The following is an 11,463-nucleotide window of genomic DNA, read 5'->3' as shown; positions in this document are numbered from 1 at the left end:
GGGACTTCACTTACTGAGCGAGAGCCACTTCCTCCATCTCCAGCAACGGGCCAACGATAAAAAGCCACCAAGAAGAGCCTGACCCACCCTTGGCTGCTCTTCACGAAGGGCCCTGTTAACATGTCACCTTTTTGCAGGAGAAACTTGAGAAGCTAATCGACACAGCAGTTGGAAAGTGTCGGGGTCAGAGATGGCCCCGGGGCTCCAGCACCTGCTTCACTTAGTGCCCAGCAATGATCTCCTGGTCTCAGAAGTAGCCATGGCCTTGGGACTTACAGTTCTATTCTGTTTCTGTAACTGACACGCTGGGTATTTTTTAGACAAATTAACTCACCCCTCTTTTTAAAATTGTGTGTGTGTAGAGCCCAAAGTTTTGTCAGTGGTTACCGGGGGAGTCCCCGGGTAGCACAAATGGTTAAGTACTTGACTACTAGTCAGAAAGGTTGGAGGTTTGAACCCACCCCGAGGCACCTCAGAAGACAGGTCTGGTGATCTGCCTCCAAAAGCCTTGCAAATCCCCTGCAGCAGTTCTACTTGGACACTCATGGGCGCCGCGACCCTCGACCCAACTGACCTGACAATAACCAACAAGCCCTCAAACCAGGGCAGGGGTGGGAATAGCTGTTTAAGGGGCAGTGAGTTTCTGTGTGTGGTGATGGGTCATTTGGCAACAATTATGGGTGACGGCTGCACACCATGATTAACTAACTGATATCACTGAATTGTTTGGGTGAAAACTTTAAGTTGGCGGATGTTGTTATGATATATATATATATATATATATATTTGTATTTTTATTTATTTATTGAAGTATTTATTGTAACTTGGGTGAAAGTTTACAAAGCACATTAATTCCCCATTCAAGAATTTATATACATTGTGTTTTGTGATCCTGGTTGTAACCCCACAATGTCACAGCACTCTTCCCACTTTCTCCCTGGGTTGCCCATCCTCGTTCATCCTTTCTCCTGCCTCTTCCTGCTTTTTGAGCTTTGTCTTTGGGAAAATGCTGCCCTTTTGGTCTCAGATGGTTGATTATACCAAGGAGTATGTTCTCCCTTCCTGTGTCCATGGCAGACATCATTAATTGATCACAGAGCTCTTTGCTTCTGAGCCTCAGTTCTCTTTCTAAAACATGCTCCCAGAAGCCACAAAGAGACAAAACCCATTGGAGCCATTCTCCCCTGGGAGACACAGGACCCAAGGCATGTCAATAGGGTTCTTCTCTCTCTCTCAGGTGAGATTTAGATGGAAAAAGCATCAAGGGCAGCTTCCAACAATGAAACTGAGGAACACAGACCTTGGAGAGTCAAAGTATGATAGCAAGGTGGATACAATGAAGATCCATGGCATTAGGAAAAACCAGTGGGGCGATGGTGGTTCAATGGTACAATTGTCACCTTCCATGCAGGAGAACAGGGTTTGATTACAGGCCAAGGCACCACACATACAGCCACCACCTGTGTCAGTGGAGGCCTGTACATTGCTGTGATGCTAAATAGGTCTTAGTGGAGCTTCCAGAAAATGATGGACCAGGAAGAAAGGCCTGGTGACTTACTTCTGAGAGTCAGCCAATGAAAACCCTGCGATCTAATGGTCCACTGTGCATGGGCTCACCATGAGTTGAGAGCTGACTCGATGGCAGCCAACGACAATAATGACAATAACAGGGGAGGATCTATTAGGTCAGACTGCTGTTATTCTACACCCCGTCCTTACTCGTTCAGAAGGCACCTTGAGTGCCTGCATAATCAGCATGATTGGGGCTCACCGGTGACTACAGCCAATGCCTACCTTGGACTTGACCGCCAGGATGATCTTGGGCAGGGCCACTATGAGGCACTTGAGGGCGATGGTGATGTACTTCAGTACAAAGTCTGCGATCCCCACGATCCACAGCAGGTCGAAGAAGTCCAGGGTTTCCAGGTTGGGCTTAAGGAATATGAGGCTGAGGAGGAGGAGTCACAGAGTCAGGATGCTTGCTCAGGGCCTGGCTCTCAGCACCTTCTCTACTTGTTCTGGGAGCCATGCACCATTATTGAACCGGGTCTCAGGTGTCTGTCCTGATGCTGAATCTGCTCCTAATTAACCTGCTGTGTGATCTCAGGAGAGTCTCTTAACCTCTCTGAGCCTCAGATCCCACAAGGATTAAACGATGATGACCTGGACCTGGAGCACTGCAGTGGTCCCTCTAGTTTTATGTGTCCACAACAAGTTCACAAAGGGTGGAAGGGAGGGAAGGAAATTGATGAGCCAGGTATTTGCTAAGCTCTTTACTTACCGTATCACATTAAATCCTTGCAGCAACCCTGCACAGTGAGCAGTGCTTACCTCCTTTTATAAAGGACTCACTAAACCTTGGAGTGTCCAATCCCCAGTGGGGCTGGTACAGGACCGGGCAGCATTTCATTCCATGATACAAGGGGTCACCATGAGTTGGGGGCCTACTCCATGACAGCCAGCAACAACAAAGCTTAGAGTCACCCAAGGTCACACTTCATGATAAGCATAAGGGCATTAGAGTCACAGAGACACGAATTTGAACCTAGGTTTCTCCATTAATTTGCTACCCAGCCTGGGCAGGTAACATCATCTCAGAAAGCCTCAGTGTTCTCATCAATAAAATGGGAATCACTCCCTCCCTCTCATGGTGCTGTCGGCAGGATTTATAAGCCAATGGACAAATCACAGTGCCTGCCATGCAGCGATGATGTTGGTAACAGCAGCTCTGCAAGGCAGCCACCAGTATCACTCCATTTTGCAGATGAGAAAATCGAGGCATAGAAAGGCAAAGCGACATGCACAGTGTCACACAACAATTAAAGGACAGAGGTGGATCTGAACCCAGGCATCTTGGCTACAGTTAGTGCTCTCAATCCTAACACTACAGCAATGTTACACAGAGCGTGTAAATGCACGTTACCTGTCTGTGAGCAGGTAAGTTAAACTCATGCTCAATTTCTGTACTTATCTCATTGCAAATAGATAATAAGCAGTTCTTACGGACCACACTCTGAGTAGCTCTGCTCTCTACCACCTCTGAGGATGATGATGTTATTTGTAATAACAATAGCAGCTTAAATAGTTTGGCACCTCACGCCATGGCAGTTAGACTCCATGTTATATACCTTAACTCATTTCATTTCCCCAAAGACTCTATGAAGTATGTTCAGTGACAGTCCCATTTTGAGTAAAGGAACTGGGGCACTAAGAGGCAGCGGGACTTGCCCACAATGTCTCATCTGGCTTGTGGAGCTGGGCCTAGAACCAGCACTCCGATCTGTGCCGACTGCCCTCGCCTCTATTGCCTCTGGATTAGTGGCTCTGAGCAAGGGTCAGACTGAGTCCTATCTGTCCCCTTCAAGGCAGGGCACAGTACACACAGCTGCTTTCTAACTGCTGTGGCAATACCCTGCCAGGCTGGCTGAAAAGGGGCAGAACGAGGCCCCCTAACTGTAACATCCTAGGAATGCATTGCAGGCGGTGCCATTGGTGGTCTGGTGGTAGAATCCTCCCCTTTCATGCAGGGACTCAGGTTTGATTCCCACTCAGTGTACCTTGTGGCCAGCCACCACACCTCTGTTAGTGGAGGCTTACTGATGCTGAACAGCTTTCAGTGGGGCTTCTACACTAACACAGACTAGGAGGAAAGGCCTGGCAATCTACTTCTATAAAAATCAGCCAGTGAAAACCCTATGGAGCAAGTAAGCCCCATGCCCACTGACCATGGAGATGGTGCAGGATCGGGCAGCGTCTTTCGGTTGTGCGCTGGGTTGCCTTGAGTTGGGGGCCGACCCGAGGGCAGCTAGCAACACCACTACCACAAACGCATTGGCCTAGTTTTTACTTTTATTTTTAAAAGTCTATTTCTAGTGGAAAGAAAGAAAAACAAAACGCTGTTTCTATTTATAGTAAAAACCTTTAAAAAGCTAGAGTAGGGCAAAATCAATGAAAAACGTCTATGACGGCAGCAATTGCTCACAAAACCTCTAGTGTCTTCCCACATCCTGGCTGTCTCCAGGGGAGTCATGACCTTCAAGTGTGAGCAGCTGTTCATGTAAGGCTGGTGGGCTCCCACAGGCTCTGACTGGCCCCCAAGGAGGGAGTGCAGTACATTTGGGGGACTTCTGGGACCTTCTTGATGAGTCTTAGGGCCAGGATTCAGAGACCAATGCCCAACAGTATTATTGCTGTTAGATGCCTTTGAGTTGGCTCCGACTCACAGCAACGCTATATACAAGAGAACAAAACACTGCCTGGTTCTGAACCATCCTCACAACCACTGCCATTCTGGAGCCCGCTGCTAGAGCCACCATGTCAATCCATCTCACTGACGGTCTACTCCTCTTTTGCTCATCCTCTACCAAGCATGACATCCTTCTCTAGGGACTGGTCCCTTCTGACCATAGGACCAAAGTACATGAGATGAAGGGTGGCCATTCTTGCTTCCAAGGAGCATCCCAGCTGCACTTCCTCCAAGACAGATTTATTTGTTCTTCTGCCAATCTGCGGTATTTTCAATATTCTTTGCCAGCACCACAATTCAAATGCATAAATTCTTCTTCAATCTTCTCTATTCATTGTTCAGCTTTCACATGCGTATGAGGCAGCTGAAAATACCATGGCTTGGGTCAGGCACACCTTAGTCTTCAAGGTGATACCTTTCCTCTTTAACAATTTAAAGAGGTCTTCTGCAGAAAATTTACCCAATGCAATATGTCATCTGATTTCTTGATTGTTGCTTCCATGGGCGTTGATTGCGGATCCAAGTAAAATGAAATTCTAGATGTCAATCTTTTCTCTGTTTATTGTGATGTTGCTTACTGGTCCAGTTGTGAGGATTTTTGCTTTGTTAAGGTATAATCCATACTGAAGGTTGTATAGCCAAAAATGGAGATTCTTAATTCTGCCACTCAGCTTTGTGACCTTTGGGAAAGAATTTAACTTCTTTAAGCCTTCCCTAGTTTCCTCATTTGTCAAACTGGGAACAAGCTAATTCTTGGCCCATTCGAATGGGTTAATTAGGAAAGCCAAATGGCCTTCAAGTTTGAGCAGCTGTTCATGTACAGAGGAAAAGTATTTGATAAATACAGAGAAAAGTATTTGATAAACTTTAAAAACATTTGACTTATAAACCAAAAAACCAAACTCACTACTGTGGAGTCGGACCCGACTCACAGCGACCCCTCCTTGACTTTCCAAGGTGGTATCACTACGGAAGTAGATTGCCCAACCTTCCTTCCGAGGAGTGGATGGTGGGTTTGAATTGTCAGCCTGCTGGTTAGCAGTCAAGTGCCTTATGCATTATGCCACCAGAACTCCTTATTTGACATAAAATCATATAATCATATCATAATAAATATTATTTACTGGCGGTAGTACCTAATGAGAAGTAAAACTGACAATAAAATATGTATCAGTCCATATAACTGATATAAGGAGCCTTGGTGGTGCAGTGGTAAAAGTGCTTGGCTGTCAACCAAAAGGTCAGCAGTTCAAACCCACCAGCCACTCCACAGAATAAAGATGTGGCACTCTGCTTCTGTAAAGATTACAGCCTTGGAAAACCTATGGGGCAGTTCAACTCTGTCCTATAGGATTGCTGTAAGTTAGAACTGACTTGATGGAAACAGGTCTTTTTTTTTTTTTTTTAATAACTAATAGGTTATTATTCAGTTATATTTTTTGTTGTTATGTGCCGTCGAGTTGTCTCTGACTCATAGTGTACAGCAGAATGAAACACTGCCTGGTCCTGTGCCAGCCTCACAATCCCTACTACACCTGAGCCTATTGCTGCAGCCACTGTGTCTGTCCATCTCATTGAGGGCCTCCTCTTTCACTGACCCTCCACTTTACCAAGCATGACATCCTTTTCCAGAGAATGGTCCCTTCTGACAACACGACCAAAGTACATGAGACAAAGTCTGGCCATTCTTGCTTCCAAGGAGCATTCCGGCTGTACTTCCTCCAGGTCAGATGTGTTAGTTCTTTTAGCAGTCCATGGTGCTTTCAGCATTCTTTGCCAATAGCATAACTCAAAAGTATCATCTCTTCTTCAGTCTTCCTTATTCATTGTCCAGCTCTCATGCATATAAGGCGATTGAAAATGCCATGGCTTAAGTTAGGGGCATCTTAGTCTTCAAGGAGGTATCTTTGCTCTTCAGCACTTGAAAGAGGTCTTTTGCAACAGATTTGCCCAATGCAATAGGTCTCTTGTCCTGACTGCTGCTTCCACTGGCACTGATTGTAGAACTAAGCAATATGAAGTCTTTGACAACTTCAGTCTTTTCCCCATCTCTCATGATGCTGCCTGTTGGTCCAGTTGTGAGGATTTTTGTCTTCTTTACATTGAGGTGTAATCCATACTTCAGACTGTATTCTTCAATCTTCATCAGTAAGTATTCCAAGTCATCCTCACTTTCAGCAAGCAAAGTTGTGTCGTCTGCATATCTCAAGTCGTTAATGAGCCTTTCTCCAATCCTGATGCCACGTTCTTCTTCATATAGTTCAGCTTCTTGGACTATTTCCTCACATACAGATTGAAGAAGTATGGTTAAAGGATACAACCCTGACGCATTCCCTCCTGATTTTAAACCATGCAGTATCCCTTTGTTTTGTTAGAATGACAGACTCCTGGTCTATGTATAAGTTCCTCATGAATACAATTAAGTGTTCTGGAATTTCCATTCTTCTCAATGTTATCCACAATTTGTTATGATCCACACAATTGAATGCCTTTGCATAGTCAATAAAACACACGTAAACATCTTACAGGTATTCTTTGCTTTAAGCCAAAATTCATCTGACATCAGCTATGATATCCTTCGCTCCATGTCCCCTTCTGAATCCAGCTTGCATTTCTGGAAGTTCTCTGTCAATATACTGCTGCAATCATTTTTGAATTATCTTCAGTAAGAGCTCACTGTGGAACTGACCATCAACTGCTCATATGCAAATTCAACTTGAAGTTGAAGACAATTAAAAGAAGTCCATGAGAGCCAAAATATGACCTTGATTATATTCTTCCTGAATTTAGAGACCATCTAAAGAATAGATTTCATGCATTGAACACCAATGACTGAAAACCAGAGGAATTGTAGGATGACATCAAGAACATCATCCATGAAGAAAGCAAAAGATCATTCAAAAGACAGGAAAGGAAGAACAGACCAAAATGGATGTCAGAAAAGACTCTGAAACTTGCCCTTGAATGGAGAGTGTTGTTGTTGTTGTTGTGAATGGACAGTAGTTAAAGCAAATGGAAGAATCGACAGGATAAAAGAGCTGAACAGAAGATTTCAAAGAACAGCTTGAGAAGACAAAGTCAATTATTATCATGAAATGTGCAAAGACCTGGAGTTAGAAAACCAAAAGGGAAGAGCACACTTGGCACTCCTCAAGATTAAAGAACTGAGGAAAAAATTTAAGCCTCAAATTGCAATACTGAAAGATTCCATGGGCAATATGTTGAATGATGCAGGAAACATCAAAAGAAGATGGATGGAATACACAGAGTCACTGTACCAAAAAGAACTGGTAGATCATCCATTTCAGGAGGTGGCATGTGATCAAGAACCAATGGTACTGAAGGAAGAAGTTGAAGCTGCACTGAGGGATTTGGTAAAAAACAAGGCTCCAGGAATTGACAGACTACTCATTGAGATGATTCAACAAACAGATGCCACACTGCAGGCACTCATTCGACTATGCCAAGAGATGTGGAAGACAGCTACCTGGCCAACTGACAGGAAGAGATCCATATTTATACCCATTCCAAAGAAAGGTGATCCCACAGAATGTGGAAATTATTGAACAGTATGGTTATATGAGTTATTATAACTTTCTGATAATGTCACTGGCTTGAGATTCTCCCTTTCAGGGAACTTAATTAGTGAGGGTGATGTCAAGACTTTAAGTTCCTACTGCATTAAATTAAATTTCTAGTACTTGAGAAATAAATGTAAGTACTTATCAATCTGTGGAAAAACACCCTTGTACCCCCTCAGTCGCTGTCTAAAACAAAATAAAAACAAAAAAAAAAACAAAAAAAAAAGGCTAATAAAACCAAAACAGAAACAGCACAAAAACAATGGAAAAAATATCCAGATAAGTGAATTTAACACTAACTGGTGCCTCTGCAATAAAACATATAAAGTGTAAATCAGGCCCTTAACTGTGATCCCAGGACAGTAGAGAGGGCTGACTACGGAAGTCAACCAGCCAGCTTGGGATGATCACTGGGAGAAAGACCTGACAATGTGCTCCCATAAAGATTATAGCCCAGAAAACTCTATGGGGAAGTTCCACTCTGTCACGGTGAGTCAAAAATCGACTTGACAGCACCGAACATTCCCAACTTCCTTTGTAGTTAACCTGGGACTGTGACTGAGTTCTAGCCAATGGGATGAGGGTGGAAGGGACAGTCACTTGTTCCAGGGAAGTGATGTTCCTGTAAAAGCCCTTGTGGGAGTCCCTCCTCTCCTGGCTTCGTCTCCCAAGGTGACCTTGGTGGTTACATGTTCCAGATGGCGAGGAAGGATGTCCAACTTGGCAGTGGGTTTTGCGTGATCAAGAAAGCAACTCTGGAAAAGTTGTTTCGTTTTCCAGTTGCCGCTGAGTCGATTCTGACTCACAGCAACCCCACTGTATCCGAGTAGACCTGTGCGCCATCAAGTTTTCAATGACGGTGATCTTTCAGAAGGAGATGGCCAGGTCTTTCCTCTCAGGTGCCTCTGAGTGGATTCAAACTGCCAACCTTTCAATTATTAACCAAGTGGTTCACTGTTTGCGAAAGCAGAAGTTTATCTGTAACAGCAGCATGGCCCAGCTGATCCTGGACACTGTTGTGTTGGGAGGGAATAATGGAAGGGAGAAAGTGGACCTCAGGGTCCTGTGCACTGACAGGGTTGCTCTGGGATGAGTGTTGTCTCTGATGGTCCAGAAAGGTTGAATTCTTCCAAGTAAAGGAGAAAAAGGGAGTCAAGGGGACTGCCCTCACTTCCAGAGATGAGCAGCCAGCTACATCTAGTTCTCTGGTAACATCACTGCAATTGAGGTCCTCCTTTTGTGCCTAAGACACTTGACTGCTAACCAGAAGGCTGGCAGTTCAAGCCCACCAGCCACTCCATGGAAGGAAAGTTGGGCAATCTACTTCTGTAGTGATGCCACTTCGGATACCCAAGGAGGGGTCGCTATGAGTCGGGTCTGACCCGATGGCAGTGAGTTTTTTAGTTTCTGAGAATTAGTGAGGCTGATATCAAATCTTTCTGTTCCTAGAGCAAAAAGGAGACGTTCTCAACCCCAGCTGAGCAAGTGAATGGCCTGGGGGACTTTGGAAAACTGCACTGCCCACACTAACTCCACTCAATGAAATCAGAATTCCTAATGCATTGCAAGGGTTAAGAACCACAAAGTACTTGGGAGGTTCTCAACTTCCCTGTGCTTTAGACTTGCCTGGGGAGTGTCATAAAAAAGGCAGATTCCTGGGTCCCATCCCTAGAGATGCCAATTCACTAGGTCTGGGGTGGGGCCCGAGAATATGCATTGTTATAACACACTCCCTGAGTGATTCAGATGGGGCAGTGGTTAAGACCATGAGCTCTGGATATAGTTGGCTGTTGGTACATAGCTCTGCTGTCATTAGCCATGCGAAAAGATGTATTTGGCTTCTTTAAGTCTCAGCTTCCTCACCTGTGAAATGGACACAGTGATACCTTGCTGGGTCACTGGGAGGACAAAATAAGAAAAGGTGGCTGCTCCCATGGCTTCCAGCCAAACCAAAGACAGCCATATGAGGTGAACATTTACATCAGGCAGATACACTCCTTGGAGAGATTAACCCTGGGAGAATAGAGGGCTATTTTATTAACACCGAAGGACTTATCAATCAGGAAAAGAACAGTCCTTTAGGTGGAATATTTGAGATTCATTTAAAAATATATGTTTGATTGAATAGATGAAATATTTATAATGAAATAAAAAATTGTCAAGTAATGGTGAAAAGAATATTTGGGAATAGAAGGGCTGTGTATGCACAGGGAGACAGCTCAGAGGGCAGGAGTGCATGGGAGGGAAGGACACAGGGAACAGGTAACTATGGGGAGGAAGTGGGAAGAAAGCTGTTGCATTGTGAGAAACTGCAGTCAATGTCATGAGACAAAGTGTATGTGAACTGCTATATGGAAAATGAAGTTGCTCTGTAAACTTTCACCCAAATCACAGTGAAAATTAAAAAAAAAAAAAAAAAAAAGGTGGCTGTTGGTGTCACCTGCAACCACATTCAAGATCTGTGACAGCAACGAAGAGGACTCTACTCTGCTCCTTTCTTCTCAAGGCCTTCTCATGTTCTTTCTGTGCAGCCAGTCTGACTCGGCCCTGGCTTGATGGGGGTACAGAGGGCTGAGCCAGTGAATCTGACCGTGCCCACAGAATGGCATTAGCTGGAAATCCATCCAAGGTTCTGGGAAACTCCACCTCCTCTTATCCCCACCAGGACCTTGACCCTGGCACTCTGTACCACTCACCTAATGTGGGATGTGTGATGTGTATTGATGTCTTGGAACTGACTCTTCAAACTGCTTTTGTGGGGTGGTCCTGAGAAGGTGGGGTAACTGTTCATTTCTCAAAATGCATTTTCAAAGCAGAGGGACATGATCTGAAAGCTTGACTTGAGTTTCACCTTGTCCTAGAGGCTCCCTGTGACCAGTACTCTTCCCCGCCCCCACCCCCCACCCCCTCCACAAAAACCTCTTGTGTAATCACAGCCCTGCAGGGTCCGATGCTGAGCACCTCCAGCCTGCCAGCATCCTCTAGCTCAGTGATTCCCGAACGTTTCCTTTTTTTCCACCATTACATACCAATTTTTTATTTCATTATAAATTCATGATAAATATTCTATCTATTCAATCAAACATATGTATTTTAAAATGAATTTTAATTATTCCACCTAAAGGATTGTTCTTTTCCTGATCGATTAATCTTTTTGTGTTAAAAAGCCCATTCTTGTAGGAAATAAAAGTAGTGGTAGAGGATTTTTTTTAAAGATTTTCTTAATCAAAAGAATGTTGTCAGGAGGGCCCAGTCCCTGTAAGGCCATCATGCTTGGTAAAGAGAGGGTCAGTGAAAAAGAGAAGGACCCTGAATGACACAGTGGCTGCAACGATGGGCTCAAATACAGCCATGACTGTGAGGACGGCACACGACTGGGTGTGTTCTGTTGTGTTGTACATGGGTTTGTGATGAGTTGGAACTAACTCATGGCACCTAACAACAACAATGAAAAGGATACGCTGGTATACGTGATGGACCCCTCAACTTTTTTGGGGGGATATTATACTGGTCTGTGAAATCCCCAAGTCTAGGAACCACTTTTTCGTATTAAGGTTATGCTTGCTTCATAAAATGAGTTAGGGAGGATTCCATCCTTTTCTATGTTTTGGAATACTTTGAGTAGAATCGGTATCA

At 44.4% G+C, this 11,463-nt stretch overlaps 1 protein-coding gene across 1 annotated transcript in view; it reads right to left on the bottom strand.

Moving 5' to 3' along the window:
• The window catches only part of RNFT2 (ring finger protein, transmembrane 2), a 74,882-nt gene that overhangs the window by 47,231 nt on the left and 16,188 nt on the right, over positions 1-11,463 (bottom strand). Inside the window, exon 6 of the mRNA XM_007938198.1 lies at positions 1,795-1,948. Within this exon, the coding sequence (XP_007936389.1) occupies positions 1,795-1,948 (154 nt within the window). The remainder of the gene's footprint in view (positions 1-1,794; positions 1,949-11,463) is intronic.

The sequence above is a fragment of the Orycteropus afer genome, unplaced genomic scaffold (genome assembly GCF_000298275.1).
Source record: "Orycteropus afer afer isolate SDZICR_OR568_19922 unplaced genomic scaffold, OryAfe1.0 scaffold00048, whole genome shotgun sequence".
Lineage (NCBI taxonomy): Eukaryota > Metazoa > Chordata > Mammalia > Tubulidentata > Orycteropodidae > Orycteropus > Orycteropus afer.
This window is presented reverse-complemented; position numbering and strand designations above follow the sequence as displayed.